General features: G+C 26.9%; 2 protein-coding genes across 5 annotated transcripts; both read left to right on the top strand.

The window, feature by feature from the left end:
* Positions 1-608: 608 nt before the first annotated feature.
* On the top strand, positions 609-6220 carry LOC132922277 (transcription factor Dp-1-like). The gene is made up of 7 exons (XM_060985709.1): positions 609-920; positions 3141-3291; positions 4518-4727; positions 4844-4992; positions 5078-5160; positions 5236-5319; positions 5397-6220. Exons 1-7 carry the CDS (start codon positions 814-816, stop codon positions 5465-5467), a joined length of 855 nt encoding a protein of 284 aa, XP_060841692.1. The 5' UTR covers positions 609-813; the 3' UTR covers positions 5468-6220.
* A 7010-nt stretch (positions 6221-13230) lies between these two features.
* Positions 13231-25833, top strand: LOC132920932 (NAD(P) transhydrogenase, mitochondrial-like). Of its 4 annotated transcripts, none has more exons than XM_060983675.1 (18): positions 13231-13556; positions 13688-13876; positions 13996-14150; positions 18639-18779; positions 21005-21127; positions 21212-21399; positions 21482-21637; positions 21712-22231; positions 22325-22443; positions 22511-22599; positions 22672-22870; positions 22936-23102; positions 23157-23515; positions 23801-23952; positions 24051-24210; positions 24628-24732; positions 24823-25034; positions 25110-25833. In XM_060983675.1, exons 2-18 carry the CDS (start codon positions 13719-13721, stop codon positions 25251-25253), a joined length of 3147 nt encoding a protein of 1048 aa, XP_060839658.1. In that variant the 5' UTR covers positions 13231-13556; positions 13688-13718; the 3' UTR covers positions 25254-25833. The 4 variants fall into 4 exon arrangements, with proteins under 4 accessions (XP_060839658.1, XP_060839656.1, XP_060839659.1 ...); XM_060983673.1 differs by having other exon boundaries at positions 13656-13876; XM_060983676.1 differs by having other exon boundaries at positions 13231-13568.
* Positions 25834-26727: the final 894 nt, after the last annotated feature.

Raw genomic sequence — 26727 nt, 5'->3', positions numbered from 1 at the left:
CTACTAAAGATTGATGGAAACTGTTTCATTCACTATAAATATAACATATGTGTATATATCACTCGTGGTTATTTTAAATGTAAAAGTTACCTGTATTTAATGATGCGTATACATTGTATTTTTATTTTCAGTCTTAGTCTGAAGCATTCGTTTGCGTTTTGGCCGATAATTCGCCCAAACTAAACGATGTGCGCAATTCGGATTAGGATCTGCAACTTACGAGTTTTGCTGAATCATTAAAGGACGATAACAGAAAATGATTCCTAGAACATGATTATCGAACACAATAAAATATTACTTGAAATACTTGTAGGATATAGTATATTTGTAAATATCTCACGAATTACGATGTGGGTAGTAGATTAGAGCCTGATATAGTAAAAAAAAATATGGGTGAAAGTGAGCTGTCGGAGTGCGCGCGATTTTCTTGTTAAATTCGGTTATTGGCCTGAGAGGGGGAAATTTTCTCACCACCGCAAAAATCAACCACACCAAAGAGAATTTCTGAAATTTATTTTCGTCATTTTTTTTTGTTGAGGGGATTTTTTTCTCCTCCGAGGAGCCCACAGGATTTTTCCCGCCCGTTCGTGAACGCCGCCAAACATTCGTTATCACTTGAATGCCAAGCGAGCAGCTTGATAACGTGCGTCGTCCCGTCGACATTTTTGTGGTGTTACTATTATTCTATACCTAACAATAATACCCGTCTGGTCTGAAGTGTTCATCAGACATTTCGTCCTTCACCCCCAAGCTCGTTCGCGCCACCCGTGTTCTCACTGCGCCGCTTCAAAGGCCGCCGGGCGGTGGTACGTTATGTCTTCGTCGTCCTCTACATCTTCCTCGTACGTGGTCGTCAAACAGGAGAGCGAAACCACCAGTCAAGCAGTGCCTGTTGTCAACATGGCCCCTATCCCAGCTTAGTAAGTATATTTCCTTGCGCGTCCATTTGATGAGTCTCGGCCTAGATCGGATCTGTAAAGTCCTAGAACGTGCGCAAATGTAGTCCTCTGATCGCGCGTCCTTATAGATTCAAGCTTTGGTAGTCGACTTTTAGGGTCGTATGATTCGTGTTTCACACAATTTCACTAGTTGAGAATTTTGGTGGGTGACACTTTAGCAGAAGATGTTTCCAATGCCTGAGTTCTATGAGGTTTAGAACACGTCCCGTGCGATGGACAACATATTGTACGCCCACATATTGTATTCTTTCATATTCAAAAACAATGGGTAGTCAAAGGTTAGGTTAAATCTTTTCTTATTTATATCAAGGCCTGACAACATGTAATTTATGCCTTTGAAAATTAATGTGGTGGGGGCTCCGATCATGAGCTAGACCAACTCTGACTTAGGTACTTGATTTTTTAATTTAGATATTTAGAACATACGTTTTTTTGAAAATCCTAATGGTTTGATTCAGTGTTTTCTATAAAAATTATTGAAATAAATAACTAAAATAGAAGAAAAACATGATTCAAGTGTGACTTGTTTTTAAATTTATGCCTTCTAGTCTCAAAGTACTTATGGTTTAATTTTTGGGTTAGTCCTTGTATTACTAAAATTAGTTTGTATCAAACATTTTTTATTTTATTCTAAGTTGTTAATTGTAAATTAAAAGTCTTTTAAATTTTGTATGAAAAAAGGAGTGAGAATGTCATTACCTAATTTTGGGATTCACCACCAATTTTATCTTACAACATTTAAAAGTTCCTATATATCTAAAATATTTTCACTAGTGATAGTAATTTTTACTTTTAAATAATATTTATTTATGGTTTAAAATAAATATTATGTATGATATAATATTTTGTTTTTTTAGATAATTGTTTCTAGATCTACTTTCTGTATACATTTTAATTTAATATCCTTGGCTTTCTATGTGTGTTGTATACTTATATTTCATACTTAATGTATGATATATTTATTTTATTTATTGTGAAACTGTGTAAAGAGAAGATTCTGATTGCTAACTGGGTTTGGGATTTAAACCAACTAAATAACCTTGTAAAATACATTAAATAAAAGCATAAAAAGCAATCTCAAAAATAGTAACATTCCACCCTTATTTTTCAAAAATAAAGTCTGCAAAACAACATCTAAGTTTTTCCTCCTTATATTACAAATAAAATTAAAAACTAGTATTATATTATAAAATTGTAATTTTTTGAGCTTATTGTAAGACAGCCTTCTAAGCACAAAGCTCAAATTATCATACAATGACATAAAATTAAACTTTTTCAAATTTTGACTTTTAATATATTTTTTTCTTTTGTATTGCATTTTATATTTTATAATTTTGTAACCTACATATATAATTAACAAAATATCTTGTTAAAAATACAATTTTTGAGAGACAATATTAGACTGATGAAGTTTGTATAGATATGCTGTTATACTAAAAATATATAGGTACGAGTACACTGATCACTGTCGAACTAGAATCTTATTGAGATTAAAAATAAATATAATCATAGTATATTTACTGACTACTGTATAGTACAATATATATTTTATACATTCATTAAAAAAAGACAATGTTTGTTCTAGAATTAAATAGCCCCTATTGCTGCTTTTTGAATAAACTTAAAAAGATTATTAGAGAAAAAGTACCATAATAAAAATTATAAAAAAAATAATAGAAGTTAAAATAAATATTTTTTGTTCATCATTATCTTTATATTATCTATTTTAAAGATACCTTTATTATAATAAGTGTATTATTTTTATAAAGAAAATATAGGCTTTGTGTATTAAGATACTTTTTATTTTGTTAATTTTGCTACATATTAAACTATTGAATCACTTGAATATATTTTATAAAAACGAAGTATTTTTAACTGAGCATTATCAATAAAATTTTAATTAAGTTTCAGTATTTATATATATATAATACAAAATTATTATATAAAATTATAGTTTATTTTAAAAGTGTACGGTGTACAAAGGTTACAAACAAAGATTTATTAATTTAAAGTAATAAACTTATGAAAATTCCATGTCTCCAACACATTATTTTAGTAAATATTTATAGGATAAGTGTATATATAAAAAGCTATATGGTTGTGAAAATAATACTTAATGTTTATTATATATTTAAATTTTACTTACAAATATTTATTTTAAAAACGTTTTAATCTTTTTAGTAAGCGAAGACGAAATGAAAAACCTGGAAAAGGTCTACGTCATTTTGCCATGCGTGTATGTGAAAAAGTACGTAGTAAAATGGTAACTACTTATAATGAAGTAGCAGATGAACTTGTTGCTGAGTATCCAGAGGGCAGTAATGCTGAACAAGTAAGTTTCAAAATTTTATATTTTTAAGTTAAAATTATTTACAAAAAATATTATAATATATAAATATTTAAGATTTAATTTAGTTAATAAATGTTATTTTAAAGTATTTAATCTTGATAACATCTCTGAGAAACAATATATCTATGTTTTTCATAACACAAACAAATTTATAAAGTGTTGTTAATACATATATTCAATGAAAAAATTATAAAATTAATACTTTATTATAAGCACTGTTATAAATTAATGAGAATTAATTTACAAATTACCTTACAAACAATTAATAAAATACATTTATGTGTTATCATATTATTGTATACTTAAAATTATGCCACATTTGTGCATAATGTCGCCATCTTACAAATAAACAACATTCCAAATTTTGCATTTACAATAACCCATTTTACTTAACAATCTCAGCCTACCATCTTATTTAACCTGGTGCTAGAAAAAGTTGTGAGAGAGATAGTAGTATGTAAAAAGCAGTCAATTAGCAAACAACGACAATAGTCTGTAACGGTTGTAACTACTTGAATTCACAAACAACTTGAATATCATAGGAAACTCATTAACAGACATAGCAAACACATTAAGAACTTTGGAAAAGTCGGATTAACAATAAACCCAAGGAAGACAAAATTAATGGAACTAATTGATATTGCCGTTAAGAGAAAGGCAAAAGGATAACTTTTGAAAAAGTGATAGAATTAAAAGACCTAGAGCAAGATTGAGCATCAAAAACGATTGGTCTAAAATGATAAATATTTGCCAATTCATTTTAATTTTAAAATAGTACAGAGTAAAATGATTATTGTGAACATCAAATTTGTTGTGATGTACTTTTGTAAGATGTTGACAACACATGTGAGTGGTATGTTAAGTGTAACTATACCCTGTCTCACTGTCTCATAAGAGAATAACCACTTTGGGCATATACCAACTGACTTCTCTGGCAGTTGTGAGGCCAAATTTCCCCTACCTTGCTAGCCAACGTTTCCCAAAGACAATGTACTAACATTTATGACAAATATTCATAATTAGTAAAATTATTATATATAATTTGGGGACCGCCCAATAGTACTGGTTGTTGGAGGGAGATCCTTGGTATTGAACAATAATCGGTCGACCAACTGATTATTCTCTTTTGAGACAGGATATATTTGTTGGGTAGGTTTTATTATATAAAATTAAAAATCTCATATCATCTTATATTTTTTATTTACTAGTATGATCAAAAAAATGTGAGAAGACGAGTATATGATGCTTTAAATGTTTTAATGGCCATGAATATTATATCAAAAGAAAAGAAAGAAATCAAATGGATAGGATTACCAGTGACTTCATATCAGGAGTCTACAACATTAACTCGAGAACGAGAGGATTTAATGGCACGGCTCAATGAAAAACAAGCATTTTTGCATGAATTAATTGTTCAAGTGTGTACTGTTGTAATTAAATAACATCTTCAATCAATATCATTGTATATTTCTAATCTTTTATTATTTAGTACATATGTATATTTTATTGTAATAAAAAATGTTTGTGTTGACAGCAAGTAACATTTAAACAACTTGTTGAAAAAAATAAAAAGTATGAACAGATACACGGAAGACCGTCTTCTGCATCAGTTCTTAGTTTGCCATTCATTGCCATTAAAGCTGACCCTGGAACTGTAATTGATTGCAGTATTTCTCAAGACAAGTTAGACATTTTATAAATAAAATTATATTTTAACTGCCAATAACATTCATAACATATAAATGTTTTTATTTGTTATATTTTTCAGAAAAGAATATTTATTTGGATTTAGTAACAGTTATGAAATTGTAGAAGATATGGATTTATTAAAGAGCATGAACCTTTCATTAGGTATATTGTACAATATTTGTAATATAATCAAACAATAAACATTGTTAATACATATATATATATATGTTTAAATAGGTCTTAATACGGGTACAAGTACTGCCGAGCAATTAGAACAAGCAAAAACATGCGTACCAAAGAAATTACATGAATTTTTATCACGTACATATAAAAACAATTAAAAATTAAATTATTAAAATGTATTTGTATTTTATTTACATGTAAATTGTATGTTTTAGGAATAGCAGTTGAATCATCAGCTTTAGATGTAGTAGAAGAACAGCCAAAAAAAAAGTTCAAGTCTAGCTAAAGTGAGGTGACTTTTGCATTGATCAATGCCTAATAATTATCATAAATTTAATTAAAAATCACTCTATTTTTACAAAATATTATCTTAAGTTATGATTAATGTAAGTTAGGTCACATTGCTTGTTGATGCATGAACAATTTTGGTGTTATTGGTACAGTCAATATATATTTTTATTTTTACCAATAATGATATATAGTATGACGGGTAATTTTCTCTCTGTACAATTCTTGTAATTATTTGTCTATTTATTAGGGTTATGAAATTAAAAATATTGTTATACGGTTATTATTTGTTATCAAACAATATCAAATTAATGACATGATATAAAACACTTACATTTATATTGATGTAAATGAAAGAAATTTGTATATTTAGAATATTTAATTATAATAATTAAAACACTTACATCTCCATTAATATGGATGAAAGAAATTTGTATATTTAGAATATTTAATTATAATTTATAATATTTAAATGTACAAATCTTTAAGTATAAAATAAAATTTTGTATTATACTTTGTGTGAGAGAGAAAGAATGAGAGATAGAGTATTTGTGCCATAACAAGGACTGTATAATGTTATGGTGTACAAGTATTTTTGTTGATTATTTTGATGTACTCATTTATCACGCCTGAATTTACCATGCTTTGTATCGATAATACCACTGTGTCTTTAAAGAAAGTATTAAGTTAACACATTATATGTATCATGTATATTCATACAAACACGAAATATATTATGTAATACATTAAATTTCATGTTGTATAAATTTAGTATTCTTTTTATATAATTCCTTTTGTTTATACTTAAAAATTGATAATAAAATTAAATAGTATACAAATTAATATTGTCAATTTTTAAGGTCTACGATTATCCATAAACTAGTACTAGTAGCAGTTTAACGGCTAAATTAACATTATCGTATGTAAATAATGTATTTATTATTTAAATTGATCATCTATAGAACTCTAAAAAAATAATTTTATGGGTCTATAAATAAAAATCCGTTTCTTCTTAATAGAATTTAATAATAAACACGAGACTTTTATGGCAATATAATAGGTAGCTATATAAAAATTAATTTTTTATCATTTTTAATGTGTACCATAGAGTAATAAATGTGTACCTAAGTATATTGGATAGTTTTATATCCTTGGAATTAATTTTTTTTAATGTTTGTTTTGAAATCGGCGATATCAAATGTCAACGGTGTATAGCGGACTTCGGCTTTATAATTTATAAATAAATCATATTAATACGCGAATAAAGACATATTATAATATTACAATATCAATTATTAATTTATCTAATTCTAGTGCGATTAGTCTCGGGCAACTGGGGGAGCCATGATAATTTTCAGTGACAAATAACATTCACGCAGGCGAAAAATTGCGATAGGACCACATTGGCTGGCCCTATCAAATCATATAAAAGTCTATTGTTGTCGATTATTTGGTAATAGAATATGAAGACCTTAACGCCAGTCGTCTTAACAGTTAACAATTTGTTAGATACTTAATATTTAAAATTATTTTCGTTTAAATATTTTATTTGATCATTTCAATCAATACTGTTAACAAATTTTAACTTTTAAATTGTAATTAATTAATAATAATATGTATTTATTAACTCGAGTATGGTCTTTTTACTTTAAGATTATTGCTATTCGATTAAATACTAGACAGCTCACAACAGCGAGCGAGTGTACTACTTTTCTAATATGGGAGGGGAGACTAATACGCTGAAAGCAATATATTAACATTTAACATACATAATAAAAATTATTATATTACTTAAATCGATTAATTTGAAGCTATAATATATATCCAAATTATTTATAAATTCTGAAAATAGTTTTGGCGGCAATTATTTCCGAATACACACTTTTGCTAAAGGCTATATTTGTAAACCCCATTTACTGTTGGAACCACTCAATATAATATAATTTCAAGGAAGTATATATAAATATATTATGTATGAATGTTATTATTTTAATTATGCGTATTATAATCTAAGGACGTAAATTCATTTTTCGAACTTTACACGCCTTACTTAATACATTACTCTTTGTCCACTATAGCAAAGGTGATTCACCAATCATACTCACCCTCATTTTTTCATTTAATAATGGATTTATTTTTGTATTGTCCTAGGAGTGTTCTATGGTGATAAAAACGTCTACCATAAATTTTTGTGGATAATTTTTTATAAATATTGATGTTCCTAATTAAAAATTCTAACGAGTAGTTTTCCATTTATTAAAATAAATATAATAGCGCATTTAGTCTTTATTATACTTAGATACACGGTGTGCTCACGGAAAAGGGGGTCATGGGGTTCAACCCAGCATTTCGAAAATATTACGAAAAAATAATAAAATTTAGGTACAATAATATTCACTACAACAGGACAACGACGACTGTAATCAGTGAAATAAAATCGGATAGGTACTAATCTTAATCCGTGGTAATTTTAAAGTTTTAAGTAAGTTATCGGAATAATGGTCGACAAGAAACTATAAGAAGTGAATTAATGTGAAATCAGTAAAAATGACTAAAAATGTGGGAAAATGACCTAAAAATATCAAAAAATGACTTAAAAAATATTAAACACCAAAAAATGCAAAAAAAAATACAAAATAAAAACTAGTTGTTCAGATTCACATATTAATGAAACAATTTGTGGCCAGGAGAGAACCGTCTAAAAAGTTCCAAAAAAAAAAATGCAACATGCAACAACTTCCGAGCCCTATATATTAGTATACATAGTACCTATATTAGCTATATATAATATAAAAAAATATACAAATGGTCAAGTTAGGCAAAAGTCAAGCTCCTTCAATTTTACTTGAAACCACATAAATTTTCTGAGCACGCCCCTGCAGCTTAGATCAATTTTATAAACTAATAAATAATTATCTATAATAATTACGAAAAATATCAACATTTGAAAATAGGGTGTTTAAGTATAGGTATATTTAAAAATTCTTAAATCAGATTTTGGATAAAGGGGATGAGTAATACAGAATACATTATTACTCTAACTAATTCAAATAAATACACAATAAAACTAATGCATGTAATATACTCATACAATTGAACTAGGTAAAGTTTAACTTTAAAAGTAGGGCTGGGATTTTAATGTCCTTAAAAATCGCGAAAAATGACCTTAAAAAAACTCAAAATTGTCTTAAAAATTTATTTAAAATAGCTTAAAATTTAAAAAAATTTCATTACATGTACATAAATATTTTATTTTACTTCATATATTAATAATTTAATAATAAATAAATAATTATTCTTTATTGTTACACGGAGTCACGAGAGCGTGCTTCAGGTTTTCAAATAGAAATGCCCTCCTGTTGTCCGCCAATAAGCTTTTGTAGATAAAAAAGCGCCTTTTCATATATTGTTAGCATATAAATATTTTATATTTTATATTATAAATCAATAATCTATAATCTTTAATTTTAAATTCAAAAACACCAAAAAGGACTTAAAAACCTCTAAAATGCCCTTAATAATTAGAAAAATGACCTAAAAATCAAAAATTGTCAAAAAACGCAAAATAAAATTTCTTATTCCAATTTAAAAATACCTAAAACATATTTGTAACAAAACGAGTATCGTACAGAAAGTTTCAGCAAAAAATGCAAAGTGCATCGAAATCCCAGCCCTATTTATAAGTGTTTACCTTTATGACTTTATGTTGTAACTTGTTATTTCGAATGCAATATGGTACGATGAGATTGCATCTATTTTTATTTTTTACATTACTTTTTATATACTATATACATTTTATTAAAGTAATTAATTGTTAGTTTTTATTTTATAGGTAAGATTTTATGATTATATCCATATTGTTAACTAACCAGTCCTACATTTATAAATTGCCTATAATAAAAGTGTAAAAGGTATACCTACGTTACGAGTATTTATGTATAATATCTAATGTACAGGTTATCGTTGAAGACAAATTAAAGAATTGACGATAATATCTAATATTAGTAATATCTATAGATACGATCAAATTATATTGTAAACGATATTGACTAGGAAATAACGTTTTCAGGTAATGATGCATTTAACAATATTTCCTATGTATCTATATATGTAATGACAATAATTCTGGTGTTTTTCAAGCTAATTGATAAAAATGTTTATTGAATTCAGAATTTGGTTATTGAAATAGAAATTGACTTGCATTGTAATATTAATTTATCTGACCAGGGTAGGACAGATAATGAGGTAAATAATTACTAATAAGTAATAGCAAATAACAATAGATATAGGTAGGTAATATATAATATACCTACTTTCGAGCTCTGCTGTAATATGTGTACGATCGTAAAAGTTAGTCTGTTATGGATACAACATAAATACCTATAAAATATAAATCGCGATAATCAGAAACTTATTTGTTAGATATTTGTTACATATACCTAGCATTTGTGAACTTGCACGTGTACTAACAAATCGCTATTTTTATAACATTACCTATATTGTCTATTAATACAAAAAAAAATAAGTAGTTTTTTTTATTGATAAAATGTGGGTACATATTTTTATTTTTTGTGCATAATTAAACTTTTTAGCATATCCTAGTTGATATTTTGCTGAATTTTAGATTGAAAATTATTATGCCTTAATTGTGAATTTTGATATGAAATATACGTGCTGTACTATGCTGGTGGTAATATAAAAAATATCTAAATATTTAAATATTATTTAGTGATCGACGTTTGGTCTATTATATTTTAGTGAACTTGCACTTATATGTGACCAGGCATAGTACCTAACTAGTAAGTATACTTAGCAGGCACGTATACAAAAAAAATTGGGGGGGGGATGAATCCCCCCTTCTGTATACGTGTCTGATACTTAGTATATATACTAATGCGTATTGAATATTGATATTATTAGTGACAAGTGACAAGTGTCTATTGGATATTTGCTTCAATATATTGCTTCTACAAAATTATGATTACACGAGAATATAGATTATAACATTTATAACATATTATTATGTTTCAAGATATTATTCTATCTTGAAAAATAATCTTATTTACACAACACACAGGTAATACAAATTAAAAACTAAAAAGATTACTATAATTTACCAACCTACGCATTAGAGATTAGTGATTACCAACAAAATAATTATTAATAATGTTAATTCAGACCATATTAATACATTTGTTGTTTGTCTATAATTAAAAAATATTCTGAAAGTGCAAAAAAATATTAACCTAGAGATTGAAATTCTCTGTTAAAAAATTATTTTAATGATATAATATTATGTAATATTATTCAATCAAAAAATGTTACATTATATTATTATAATATACAGAGTGATTCTTTTTACATAAAACACTATAAAGAATAATATTTCTCTATAAAAATTTAATAATTTTTGAAAATAGTTTCATTAAATTACTACGGCAATTGGCGACCATTTTATATTATTTTTCGTTACGCGAACAGTATTTCGGATTATTCAGCTAATATTTAATAAAAATCTAAATTATGCAATCCAAATTAAGAATTTGTATTAAGTATAAAAAGATAATACTGATAGAGGTGATTTCTTGAATTTTTATGAGCATTACTGATCCGTAAATTTATATCAGGGGTGGGCAACTGGCGGCCCGCGAACCCTTTTTTATCTGGCCCGAGCTACATTTTCAAATTACATTATACAATTTCAAAGTCAATCGTCTATACTCTATGCTACGTCTATGCTAAATTAAAATGCATATTTTGATATTTTGAATGACCTTTTTTTTTTTGCTCTTTATACTCTGGCCCGTTAAATTTAAATTTTTTAATAAATTTCAGTTGCCCATCCCTGATTTATATAATAATTAATAAACCAACGTGTAATGATTTAGTAGTGATTAAATTCGAAAAAAACTATATAACATTGTACAATTTTGACAGAAGACAAGGGCAATACTATTTATTCTCGCGCAGTCGCGCATAATACTTAATAGAAGTGGAAGTTCAGACATTCGTTTCGTATTGAAAAAATTAAAATTCTCAGTGGGATGTGCATTTGTCATAAACTCATAAGTCATAACAATCAGGGCCGTATAGCACATAGGCACTATAGGTACTGTGCCTAGAGCCTACGAATATTTTTGGGGCCTACAAAAATAAAATGTGTAGCTACTATTTTTCTTTGTTACAATTATCATGTTTTATACTTAAATACAAGGGATAAAGAAATATTTAAATTGGTGAAAAATTAAGTTTTTTTTTATGGTTTTTAACAATTTAATTTTTTATATATTTGAAGACTTGGAGTAAAATGAATTGTTTTTAAGATTTATTAAAATTATTATCATATAAAAGTTTAGATTTTATTTTTTTGTTTTTAAAGGATGATTAACACCGAAATTCAACACTTCCTCTCTTAAACAGAAGGTCTTATACCCATTTAAATACTAGAAACCGCAGGGCCGTATAAGCGTATAGGAATTAAAAACACTGTGCCTAGGGGGCCAAGGTTGCAACTGAAAAAAAATTTTGGAGGGGTCCAACATTTTTTTTAAATATAAACACTATTATAATATTATGTGTAAGCATGGTACTCAGTATTATACGTTGAATTTTCATGATTTAAAAGTCATGGGGAATCCAAATTGAGTGCAAATTTTAAGAGAAATAGATTGAAAATATTGTACTTGATGGGACATATGCAGTAATGTGTATGATATATTTTGTTTAAAATGTTAATTATTTATAATGTTTATTTTATTTTTCATTCTTATTTTTAAATTAGAATTTATTCTATAAACTCTTAGCAAATAGAAAAAACGTTGAAGGGGGGTTGGTCAGTTATGTGAGGGAGACCTAGCTATAATACATGCAATTTTAATTTTTAACATTTTACACCTATACAGAATTTAAATTTAAAATTTAACCATAGTTTTTATAATACTTGTTAATCTTGTATTATTATTTTTATTGTACATAATAAGATAGAAGTTAAATTAATATAGTTATAAATTTATTAATATTAAATATTGCAATATATAGGTATATGAGGGCTATAGGTACATCCATTTATTTGATCTATCTCATAACATATATTAATTATACAATGATGAAATCTAAAAAGACTACTTAGCCTTATAAGTAAAACAACTTTTAATTTTTGATTTTTAAATGATAAATTCTAATTCTAATATCATAAATCATAATATAAAGGAGAAACGCAGCAAAATGCTTCTCTAAAATCCCATATGCATAATACTATCGAGCATTAGTAAACCGGTAAACGGATAGTACCTATATCATTTAGTTAAAAGGAAAAAAATGCTCATCATGTACTCTCGAAATTCCTGTTATATTATATACTATAAAGTATAAGTTTCCGTTTAGGTCCAGACGCTACATTGTAAGTTTCGGGAGTTTTGCCGTCAAACGCTTTTATAGATCAAGAACAACAAAATGATTGATGAGATGAATTGGCAATCGTCAAGTGAACAAAATCGAAAATTTTGAAATATAAATTTAAACGCTTTTTAAAATGTAGTAAGCTATCAAAGAAATTTCCCTGTTCGCTGTGAACCGTTGATCTGATTTTAACGAGTTTATTCACTCGTATAGGTATGGATAATGGGTGAGCTTATATTATTATTGTTATTGCATCACGAATGGGAGGAGCTCATCGTACTCTGAATGGCGCTATTAACGGAATATATATACTCAGCATAGCATAATATTAAGTTATTTTGTTACCGTGTATAAAAATGCAGTACCTATGCACTCGCGTGGGTATGTGTCGCGTCCGATGACGTGTCACACGGGTTCACGACTTATTTTCGTATATCATAATATCCGTTTTATAAAACATCGAGACATCATGTATATAAATATATAATAATATAATTATATTCATTCATCGTCGTTTTCGTCTTCGTTATTTGGTCATCATCAAACAATAATAGATATTATATCGTAAATGTGCGCGCGCACCGCGTCCACGCGCAACACTTGTACGGTTTCGTCGGGAGTAACGAAATAATAATAAATCGACAGCAATCTACGGAAGAGGAGAAACTTGCTCGTCGACCGCCGACTCGGTATGTATTCGTGTACGTATGTACCTACTACCTACCAATAAACTGTATTATTAGGTTTATATTTTAATATTATTTGTTTGTCGCATCCCAACTGTATAGGCACTGTTATTGATATTAAACAATCATTGTAGTATTGTACCTACCATCCGGTATTTTAGCGGCATGTTACGGTTAGTAGCTGGCGCGGCATCGCGTCAAAATTTGCGCATCGCCGTTGTCGCTGCCGGACGTGAGTCTGGTTCCACGACCGCGGAGTCAAGAGTGTCCTACGACCGACTCGGAGTGGGCGTGCCGAAGGAGACTTGGTCCGGGGAGAAGAGGTAAACTAATACACATATATATAACGCAACACGTGCCCAGTTATCTAGCTATCTTGTTAGTCAGCGGACTTCGCAACCGTTCAACGACCGTTTTCGTTATATTTTTGATTCATTTCTAGAGTGGCCCTAGTGCCGAGTTCCGTAGAACTTTTGACGAAACTTGGTTGGAACGTAAGAGTCGAACGGGATGCGGGTGCCGAAGCTAAGTTCAGAGATCGAGATTATGAACTTGCTGGAGCCGAGATCGTTTCGAAAGAAAACGCGTTCGATTCGGGTAAGTTACAAAGTTTTAAATCACATATTTGAGATATGTTTTTGAAAAAAAAAATTGTTTTTATAAATAATTTCTGATTTTGGGTATACAGTATTGTCAAAATTATTTAATAGTGAATATACTATATATACTTACGTGTTAGATTACAAGATATTACATTAGTATACACTATGACTATACATTTAGAGATTGGATGGAGGAATATATTATATTACCTTTAACATCTACTTGCTATAAAAATGAACTTGTTTAAGAACATAATATAAGGGTTTCTATGTTCCGAGTCGCTGTACTTACTAAATTTAAATACTTGTAAATTGATATTAATTAGTGCTATAAAATTCACTTAAAAATTATTGAAACCCACAGTTTAATGTAAGTATACTATAAGCATGTATACAGTAGGGGGTTAGGGGTTCAACCCCACAGACATTTTTAAAGTAGAAACAAACTAACTATAAACTTTATAATGTATTTTTAATTCATGTGTTATAAATATTTTAATCCCCCCCTGAATACGTGCTTGAGGTATACCTACTTATGTTCTTTAATACAGAGATCTACCATCTAGTTATTTACAATTTACCATTAGATATATTATGGTATACACATAATTCTACTGAATTTGATAATTTATATGTTTTTAGGATAAAATTTAAAAATGTAATATTACAAATTAAAAATTTTGAACTGAAAATTAAAAAGCAATTAATTCAATAGACTTTAGTTAAACCATACAATAACATTTAATTTTGCGTTTTTTGATTGTATAAAAAATAGCGAAATTTTTACTTTTAGTTAAATATCACCTATTTTTTTAAATCACAATAATTGACAATAATAATGATAACATAATTAACATTTATTATTTGCTATTGACTGTTTAATTTTAATATATATATAGATATAATAAAAATACATTATAGAATTTTACAAATCTACGTTCGTGTTAGTAGTTAATAACCATTTGAGCGCTATAGACACATATATACGATATGATGTCGTAATCACTCCTGAACTCAAATTGACCCTGTTTTTGTAATAACATTTTTCATTTTTTGATAAATTCTAATAATCGCTATTCCTCAACCTAAAATTATGCAAACAATTTTAATTTAGAGAAGAGCCTTCTTTGGTCCATTCATATCCCTAGACGAATATATAGGTTAAGCAGATATCTTAGATTCATTTTTATCAATAAATATCATTATAACAAAATTGTCAAGTTGAAGTCTTACAAATTTTCTAAAGTTCTATTACATAAAATAAATATTTTAATTATTTCTATGAATATTACATAATATTTAACATATATATCAGGAAGCCATCAAATAGCTGACCGTAAACGATATAGGTAATTCAACAATTTTTAAAATTGTAATTTATGAAAAAACCGCAGGTTTTGGTAAAATGTTATTTGCGATTTAGTTGTTTGGTATGTCAATATATTTTGTATCTATTAAGGTGTGAATATAATATAGTCATACAGATCATTTTTAATATCAATAACCAATGTATATCTAATATCTATAGTCTTATAATTTACTTATGCTATACATTTTGTAAATACAAAATATAATTACAATCATTTTTAAGTATACATATAAACTGTATAGATAATTTTTTTTATGATTTAACATTCGTACGTTGACCTTAATATGTGTTTGATATTATCGTATAATATACACACACACACAAACACACAAACACACACAAACACACAAACACACACAAACACACACACACACACACACACACACACACACGCACACACACACACACACACACACACACACACACACACACACACACACACATATATATATAAATATATATAGATAATAGATATAATACGTAATTTATTATTCAAATCATTATTATAGGTAGTGAAAAATTGAAGTTTATGGTTTTTTAATATAACTATTAACTGTAATAAGTTAATAACTATATTAATCTAAATTATTATTTTTATCTTTGGTTTTTATTGAAAATTCTATTTTTTATTATTATCTGTATATTCTGTAAGTATACAAATATATTAAACCCTTATAAACACAGAATTTAATTACATAATCTATTTTTAAATTACAGTAATACCTCCATAAGACGGAATCGCTTGGGACCATGCAATTTTACCGTGTTAACAGGGTTTCCGTTTGACGGGGTTCAAAAAAATGAAATTTGAAAAAAAGCCCCAAAGAAATTCCCCGTATTACCAGGGTTTCTGTTTTACCGAAGTTCCATCTTATTGAGGTTTTACTGTATTTATGTTTTATATTTAAAAACGGCTTATTGTAAACCAATTAAGGCGTATCAATAAATTAAAAATCATTTCTATTATTTTTTTATTCAAATTTATTTAAAAACATTGATAGGTATTAGACTTTATCTACACAAACCTATATAATAAATCAGGAAGTTTTTTTTAATTTACTGATTATTTTGTTTAATTTAATATACTTGTAAGTTGTAATACCTAACTAGCTAAAAATGAAAACTTTTTTTAAATGTTCAAAATCTTGGGTTCAAGGGTTTTATTTTATATTATGTAAGCAATCATCAATTACGATATCTATTTACTGTGTTATTATGATAGCTTTAACTAATTGGAATTAATTTTAATCATTAATCAGCACTAAGCCTAAGCAATAATATGTTTTAGTACATATATAATAGGTACCTATATAATATATACAATCAATTTGCAATAACTCGAAAAACTTGACAATTTTTTTTTATTCCCCTAGAAATATAAATTCGAGTTAGATATCTCGAAGCGAATTTTTATCTTCCTTCAACTTTGAGTTATCGCGACTTGACTGTATATTATGTTATTATTATTATTATTTACGTAGTTGAAATTTAGGTACCTACGCAATATAATAATGACGTATTTTCCGTTTATCTATTGTGTATTTATTTGCGTTTCTTTATTGTGTATTTATTATCTTATTATTATCGAACCTTCTCATTGTTTTGTGTCACAAAAACAATTGATGTTTGGATAATTTAATTTATACTTGGTAATAATAATATGAGCTTCAGCCTTTAATAAAAATTAAAAAGGTTATCTAAATTCACATCAAATTGTTTATATTATGTAAAATATTATTTGTAATTTATGTCTATTATATTACAAAACAATTTTTTTTGTTATTCTACACAATTTTTATTATTAAATATAGCACTTATCAACACATGTATAAATTGCATGTGTGAGTTTTTAAAATAATGTTCATATTATGCTATTTTGATTTTTGACTTATTACGGGAAATAATAGAGATACACTGTTCCAAAAGTGTTAACTCTCTAGGTACTATCTAATATCTATATAAAAATAAATAATAATAATAATAATATATATATATCTACTTAATTGTAGAGACTATATTATGTAAATGTATTTTATGAGAATATACCAGTGGCGTATTTACACTATTTGGGTGATATAAATATATAATATATCATATATCTTCTCTTTTGAAACCCTTATTTTTAGATTATATTTATGGAAAATGGTAAACTGCGGCAAATAAAAACTAACATTATACAATCTGCGACAAAACCGTTAAGATACATCATACAAACTGCAGCAATTTATTTTATTTACCTGCCTACTTTATATAATGCATGTTTTATTTAAGCATTTCTATGTTTTATAATCACTTATTTTTAATTCATATTTAAATTAAAAATTGATTAACACTATTAATTGTTTACCATTCTGGCTAAACATTGTTTTAAGTTCTATATTAAATTAAATATTAAACGACACAGCACTTCTTAAATTATTTTTTCTAGTGACATCTAAGATCTAACAGTAGTAAATACTTACTAAATAGTAATCATTTGTGATAATCCTTTACTTGTAAAAAAACCGATATTTAGTATATTGCGCGTTTAAACTAATAAAGTTTACGCCGGACAGGCGGTATACATGAACATATGACGTATATACCTATACCTATAATATGTATTATTGTATCGGTATGCACTATGCACGTTGCACATAGTACTAGTACCTATATAATATATTATTTATTTATACAAAATAAATTGTCTCAGTTTGTTTAATGTATCGGTCTTGTTGGAGATAGTATAATGTTAAATTTTTTTGCCACAGTTTATATATCATATTTTAGAAAAGGAGTAATTTTGCCGCAATTTACATACAGCCATATTTATATATAGCTATAGTTGTGCTTTTACCATTTATTAATTTATCAGTACTGTAGGCAATAAAATACTAAGACGTTTGACATCGAACATTTTAGCCATATTTATTCTTATACCTCAATAAAGCAATCCTAAATACGCCATCGCTCATGGGATTGTACAGTTGTACATAATTATGTATATAGTACAATAATTTAATAATTGTATAAACTCATTAAACTCTAAAAATTTTATGAAAATATTTGATTGTGATTAATATTTAAATTAATTTTTAATATCATATATTTTAAACATTGTATTAAAATTTTCAGATGTTATACTTAAGGTTAGACATCCCATTCCGAACGAGGTGCCTCTGTTTAAAAACGGTTCCACGCTGGTATCATATTTTTATCCAGCAAAAAATCATGATTTAATTAAATCACTGGCAATAAAGAAAATGAATGTTTTTGGTAAGTTATACACGTCCTTATACCTAATAGTTATGATTTTCATCATAATACTAAAAGTCTAAAATCACAAATAAGATTTACTAAATCTGTAGTACCTATAACAGTATAACGTGTAATGTATCTAACTAATGTATGAATTAAATATTATAATACATATAAATATATAATATGTACCCAGGGCCGTATTTAAAAATTAGGCGCCCCCAGGCATATAATTTATGCCACTCCCCACAACTAACCATATTAGTATAATAATAATATTACACTAATTATTTCATTCATGATCAGGATTCTTTAATATTAAAATCTAACTGATCAATTAATAATTGAAAATCGTTTAATAGTTAAAAAATTATAACATAATAAAACATACAATTTTATTTTTTTTTTTTTATGTAATTTTTCCCCATAACTATATAATTCGATTATTCTTTTTTCCATTACATTTTTAAAATTAATTTCGCTAAAATATTTTGCCACCCTTGAAACGTGCCATCCCCCTAAATGCGAGCCTTTATGTACCTATATAAAATTATGAAAATCAACTATTACGAATTATGATGAAAAAAACTTAATTTTTTTCAAATGATAATTAGCTTATTTTACTGTAAATAATGAAGTTATTTTTATATATATTTTTTTAAATAAAATTATAATCTAAATCAAAAAAATTCAAACGAGTAACATAGTTTCTGAGTTATTACCTAAAATATATAATTTTCTAAGGATTGCATAATACTTAAAATTTAAACACGATTTAAAAATATATAAATTATATATAATATTATACAAATACTTTTATATTCAGAAAATTTAAAAAATAATAAAATTGATTTATGTTACTATAATAATATATTTACATATTTACTGTATAATATTCAATAAATCAGCTCCATATTTTAAATCTATTATCATTTATTCATTTATCATGGACAAATTAACATGTACATAAAGTTATCAAAACCACTAGGTAGGTACATAAGGTACTACATCAGTAGACTTTCGATAATTTGAAAACTTCATAGATCGAAATAATCGAATTAAAATGCTTGTTCACCTTAGAAAACTTCATTAATTTGAAAAAAACATGAAATGTATTTTGATTGATTCCTTCGATAAATCAAACATAATAAAGCGGGAGACACTATACAATAATTTGAATATTTTTAGCTCGAACTAACCTTTTTAATTCGAATTTATTAATTGTGCATACTATGTATATATCTCAAATAAGTTTAATTAGAAATTTGGTCCAACTTTCTTTACTCGTATTCAGTAAAAACATATTATTTTAATCACGACGGAAATGATATGTTATCGTATTTTATTTTATAATTCTATAGTAGTATAGTCCGTCTAAAAATAAGTCTCATTACGTATTAGTGTTTGTTACTAAAAATTACCACCTAATAGGTACTGCTTTTAATATTTTTACCATCTAACTATACTGGATCAGAGAATAATTATACAAAAAAAAAAAAAATTTTTGTCGGTAGGAAGTTTTACGAACAGTTTTTGACTGCATGGTATTGATAATACGATCGTACGTGGACCATGTAATATTTTGACATTCATTGCTAAGAAAATTATGCTCAAAATATGGAAAAATGATTTTAGTGCATAAACCATCGCTAATAGCTTAAACAATTTTAATCGAAATAAAAATAAATATGCAAATTGATATGTGCGCCATAATAAATAATAAATGTAAAGTACATAGAACAATAAATATGTACCCAATAATATTTTTCAACTCTTTAATTCGAATTATTTCTTATTTCCCCTCAATTATAATTTAAACTCGCTATATCGATAACTTCTATAAATCGAATTTTAAGCTCGGTCCACGGGATTTAAAATTATTGAGAATACTGTGTGTAGTTTGAATTTTGATTTTGATAATATATCAACATTTTCAAAATATCATCTGCTTAACAATTTACAAGAAAAGTGGTAATTCTTATTTTAAAAAAAGAGTTAATTAAATATTAAGTAAAACATTTTTTATACTTAACCGTTTAAAATATTAAATTTTTTTAGGAAAAACTACAAATCTAAAAAGTTTTTTCGATAGTATTTAATTAATATTTAATAATTTATATAATACAAGGGTATTTCTTTGTTTAATTTTTAAAGACGGTTGCCCTCCTATATAATTTAAGACTAATTATTTTTCATTGTGATAAAGTATGCTATTTATTTTATAATGGGAATTTACTTTCCAGCAATGGATTGTATGCCCAGAATTTCCAGAGCCCAAGTTTTTGATGTACTAAGTTCTATGTCAAACGTGGCTGGTTACAGAGCTGTCATCGAAGCTGCAAATCACTACCCAAGATTTTTAGCCGGTTTAAAATTAATATTTGTTCATAAATGTTAATACCCTATAAATATTTGAGCATATTGTTTTATAAAATATAATTATATTTCAGGACAAATAACTGCGGCTGGCAAGTTACCGCCAGCTAAAGTATTTGTAATTGGTGGAGGTGTAGCAGGCTTGGCCGCTATTGCACAGGCTAAAAATATGGGAGCTATTGTCAGAGCATTTGATACACGGTCTGCTGTCAAAGAACAAGTTGAATCCTTAGGAGCACAATTTTTGACGGTTTCTATTATGGTATGTAGTGTATGATGCAATATTTCAAATAATAACTATTAACAACTTCTGTTTTCAATAAAGATAATTTTTTTTTTTTTAGGAAGAAGGATCAACTTCTGGGGGTTACAGCAAAGAGATGTCCAAAGAATTTATTGAAGCAGAAATGGAGTTGTTTTCTAAGCAACTAAAAGATGTAGATATTGTTATTTCAACTGCATTAATTCCTGGAAAACCGGCACCCAGGTTGATTTTAAAAGTATCTACTTTTTACTTAATATATTGCCATATTTAAATTAGTGTGAAATATTCTAAAATGTAGATGAATTATAGGAACACATTAAAAACATGAAACCTGGAAGTGTTGTTGTTGACCTAGCTGCTGAAGCAGGCGGGAATATTGAAACAACTCGTGTTGGCGAAATTTACACTTACAATGACGTTGTGCATATAGGGATAACAGATTTGCCATCTAAACTGCCATCACAGAGTTCTTCTTTGTATTCAAATAATATATCAAAATTTTTACTAACTATAGGCAGTGATAAACAGTTTTGGATAAATTTAGAAGATGAAGTTATAAGGGGAAGCATTGTTTTGAAATCAGGAGTGTTATTATGGCCACCACCGCCGCCTCCACAACTTGAAATACTAAGAGAGAATAAAGTGGTTTCAAAACCAGTTGAAATTATTCCTGTTGATCATCTTAGAAAACATTTGAAAGATTCATTGGCAGTTACTACAGGCCTTGGAAGTTTATTAGCATTTGGAGCTATATCTCCTAATCATAATTTCTCTATCATGGCATCTACATTTTCATTAGCTAGTATTGCGGGTTATTATACAGTTTGGGGTAAGTTTCAAATGTTATTATCTGCCTTGTTAAATTTCTTTTTTTTTCATCATGAAATATTAAAATAAAAAATGTATTATTAATATTACTCAGATGTAACTCCTGCATTGCATTCCCCGTTAATGTCTGTTACTAATGCCATATCCGGAATAACAGCAGTCGGAGGTTTGTTATTAATGGGTGGATCATATTATCCTACAGACACAGTACAGGTAATAAATATTAATAATATTATATTTATATTTAGGATTAATTAAAAATAATAATAATTATTTTCAGGGATTAGCTGCAACAGCTGCACTTTTATCATTTATTAATGTATTTGGTGGGTTTGTAGTAACTCAACGCATGTTACAAATGTTCAAAAGGTATATTAATGAGTAAGCTTTTTCCTATTTTAATTATACTAAATAACAAAAAATATGTTATTATATATTTAGGCCAGGCGATCCACCGGAATACAATACATTATATTTCATACCGGCTTCTGTATTCTTTTGTGGTTATACATGGGGAATTATGAATGGCTTACCAGAAATCCATAATTTTGCAGCATTGGGATCATCTTTATGTTGTATTGGTGCAATTGCTTCTCTAAGTTCCCAAAAAACAGCTCGCTTTGGAAATAATTTAGGAATAGTCAGTATTTTAAAATATATTATTTTAACAATACACATCATGTGAATTTTTTAAATTAATTACAGATTGGAGTTAGTAGTGGAATTGTTTCAACACTTGGTTATATTTCACCATCTACAGAAGTTTTGGCTCAAATGATAGTGTGTACTGGCTTTGGAGGTGCAATTGGTTCGATTATAGCAAAACGAATACAAATTACCGATTTACCTCAACTTGTTGCGGGATTCCATAGGTATACTATTAGAACAAAATCAATTTTCATGATTTAATATGTTTTTATTTTTAGTCTTGTTGGTTTAGCTGCAGTATTTACTTGTTTAGCAACATTCATGCACGATTTCCCATTATTTGCAACTGATCCAACTGCAACTGTTATAAAGACATCATTATTCTTAGGTTCGTCAATTGGTGGAATCACATTTAGTGGGTCGTTAATCGCTTATGGAAAACTACAAGGAATTTTGGCTTCAACACCATTATTGCTTCCTGGAAGACACAAAATAAATATGGGCCTTCTTGCTGGAAACTTAGCTTCTATGGCATATTTTTTCTATGATCCATCAATGTTTGGAGGCTTGGCATCATTGTCGTCTGCTACTGCTTTTTCGGCAGCTTTAGGACTGTCACTAACCTCATCTATCGGAGGTAACTATTTTATTTATAAATTTAAATTTTTTTTGAAATATTGGCAAAATACCTTATGACATTATATCTTAACAACTAAAAGATACAATAGAAATTAAAGGATAGTTGTGAAAATTAAGGTATTGAAATATAAAATAAGATAGCGTATTAAGCTTATTGAATGCAATTTAAAGTAAATTAAATTAATAACAATAGGTATAAAAATAAATAAACAATATTAATGACTTAAATTTATATTGTATAATTGTATGAATAATTATATTAACTGAATAATAAATGTTTTAGGTGCTGATATGCCGGTTGTGATCACAGTTTTAAATAGTTATTCAGGATGGGCGTTGTGTGCTGAAGGGTTTATGTTAAATAATAACTTGATGACAATTGTAGGGGCTCTAATTGGATCCTCTGGTGCTATTTTGTCTTACATCATGTGCAAGGTTAGGAGGAAGTTATTTTGCATAATATTGGTTTTGGAGCTTACATTATATAATTATTGTGTGAATAAAGACTGATTAAAACAAAAATATGTTTCAAGGCAATGAATCGTTCATTAACTAGTGTTATACTAGGTGGCTTTGGTAATAAACCAGTTAAGTCCATTAAACAAGCAGAAATAGCTGGAACACACATAGAAACAAGTGTTGACCAGGTAGCTGATCTCATGATTAATTCAAAAAATATTATAATCACACCAGGTGAGATGAAAAAAATGTTTGATAGATGTTTCTAACTTAACTTGTATTATTATTTAATATTTTGATATTTGTAAACTTAGCCTCTAATTCTAGTTGAAATGTACTATGATAATAGAATGTACTATATTTTTTATATTTAATGGGAAACTATATATTTAATTACTTATATAATTTGATAGATTTTTAATGGAAATAAGGAAGCTTTTGGTTTTATAAATTTAAAAATTTGTAATTTTTTTTGTAAAATGATATCTAACTATAATCATCATTTATAAATGTTATTTGCCCTTTTAAATTAAAAATAATAATACCATACTATTGATTAAACTCAATAAATAAATGTTCAATAAATATCAACTTTTAATTAATTCATTAAAATTTTTTTTTATAAAATAATTATAATTAAACGTTTTACAGGTTATGGTTTATGTGTTGCTAAAGCGCAATATCCATTGGCTGAAATGGTTTCGATTTTAAAAAAAAGTGGAAAAACTGTCCGTTTTGGCATTCACCCTGTAGCAGGTATTTTGTTTGTTTAGCTTTATTATCTAATAGTTTCTAATCCTCATCTCATAAACATTTGTTACTTATTATTGAATACATTTATCTTAGGTCGCATGCCAGGTCAGTTAAATGTTTTGTTGGCAGAAGCTGGAATCCCTTATGAAGATATGTTAGAAATGGATGAAATCAATGATGATTTTAATAAAACTGATTTAGTGTTAGTGGTTGGTGCTAATGATATAGTTAATTCGGGTGCTGAAGATGATCCAAATTCTGTGATTGCTGGAATGCCAGTGTTAAAAGTTTGGAATGCAAATCAGGTAAAAATAAAAGATTATAAAAGATTGACCAGTATTAAGTAGGTGTTCAAGAATCTATATTTTTTTCTAATATAGGTTATTGTTATGAAGCGATCTTTGGGTTTTGGATATGCAGCTGTTGAAAATCCAATATTTTACAAGCCAAATACCAATATGTTATTAGGAGATGCTAAAACAACATGTGAACAGCTATTGGCTAAAATTAAAGCTAATCAATAAGTGAATTAGTGAGTTTTTCACGATTATAATTATATTATTGATTTTGTATGCTTGTATCATGTTTTTATATTGACATTTTTGTATTATTTATTTAAATATTATTGTTAATTTGTTGATTACTATAATTTATTTTTATTTTAATTATTTTTGAAACATTAAATTATGAATGTAAATAATGTATTTTTTTATCGTATTATTTTTATTTGAATTAAATTGTATATTTTTATATTTTATAAATTTACCTACATTAATTTTATTTTGTGTTAAATTAGTTTTGTCTAAGAACTACCATTATACCTTTTATTAATTTCATGTACTGAAACAAAATATTTTTCTAGATATCAAACATTAAATCAAGTTTGTTAGTTCTAAATTACTATTAAAAAAAAAGAAAGTAGGTAGAATGTAGAAATGTTCCAAACTTACTACTACAAAAGTAAAAAAAACACAACAATTATGAACTTTAGTAACATTCTCTTGTATATAGTTGGCGTCGAGTATATATTGGTATGAAGTCATTGTTTAAGTTACTGTTGTAATGAATAAATTAAATTTGAATTCAATAAAAAATCATAGCATACTCTCTGTTAAAATTTTATTAGAAAAAAAAAATTGAATAATTATCAAATCCACGTGAATAATATTTTTGGAATGATAAAAAAATAACTAAAATTGTTATTTACTTTTATCAATCGTATTAATAATATATATAGGTAATGATTCGATTTTTATGGAAAAAGAATTTTAAAAATAATGAAAATTTCAAATGTCTATAAATAGCTCAAAAATCAAAATATTAAAAAAAGTATATCATGCACAAAGCATATGAAATAGCTAATATAAAAATTTGTATACATTTCAAATATCTACAATTATAATTTAATATCAAATTCAATTTAATAGAAAACTATTAAATTATTATTTCCGTCTTACCCTGTTACCTATTTTGAAAAATACGGGAATTTTTATTTTTAATGTACCTATTAACTATGTCTATAGATCCAATTTTCTATTGGAAACCACCTTCAAAGTTGAACATCAAAGCATTTTTCGACTACATAATATCGTGTATTGTGTATACTTAAAAAAAAAAGAACACATTATTGATATAGTAGATAAATAATCAGCCAATCTCCTTTACCTATTATATTCTGTGACCTAATAACCATAACTTAATATATTATGTGTCTATGTATATATGTTTTTATGGTCAAGAACATGATGCAAGGTTTGATTTGCTAATAAAAAACCCCCGAAAAAATAACGCCATATGAGATTTTGTAAGATTTTAAATGATAATAATTGTATAATATTCAAAACTATAATGTATATTCTACTAAATACGTGTAAGTGTAATATTTTAATTTTTAAGTGAATTATGAGAATTTTCAATTATTTAATATTTTTCATACTCATAACTCATCTAAAAATTAAAATATCGTAAAAAACCAACGAGAAAACACAGATTGTGTTC

The sequence above is a fragment of the Rhopalosiphum padi genome, chromosome 2 (assembly GCF_020882245.1).
Source record: "Rhopalosiphum padi isolate XX-2018 chromosome 2, ASM2088224v1, whole genome shotgun sequence".
Classification (NCBI taxonomy): Eukaryota; Metazoa; Arthropoda; class Insecta; order Hemiptera; family Aphididae; genus Rhopalosiphum; species Rhopalosiphum padi.
Note: the sequence above shows the minus strand (reverse complement) of the source record. Positions and strands in the feature narration are given on the sequence as shown.

What these genes read in the sequence shown, in the direction of transcription:
- LOC132922277 (XM_060985709.1), top strand. Translation starts at nt 814, where the DNA reads ATGTCTTCGTCGTCCTCTACATCTTCCTCGTACGTGGTCGTCAAACAG. An exon ending in AGGGCAGTAATGCTGAACAA is followed by an intron (nt 3,292 to 4,517) that starts GTAAGTTTCAAA and finishes TTTATTTACTAG; the next exon opens with TATGATCAAAAAAATGTGAG. An exon ending in ATTACATGAATTTTTATCAC is followed by an intron (nt 5,320 to 5,396) that starts GTACATATAAAA and finishes TGTATGTTTTAG; the next exon opens with GAATAGCAGTTGAATCATCA.
- LOC132920932 (XM_060983675.1), top strand. Translation starts at nt 13,719, where the DNA reads ATGTTACGGTTAGTAGCTGGCGCGGCATCGCGTCAAAATTTGCGCATC. An exon ending in AAAGAAAATGAATGTTTTTG is followed by an intron (nt 18,780 to 21,004) that starts GTAAGTTATACA and finishes TTTACTTTCCAG; the next exon opens with CAATGGATTGTATGCCCAGA. An exon ending in ATGTTACAAATGTTCAAAAG is followed by an intron (nt 22,600 to 22,671) that starts GTATATTAATGA and finishes TTATATATTTAG; the next exon opens with GCCAGGCGATCCACCGGAAT.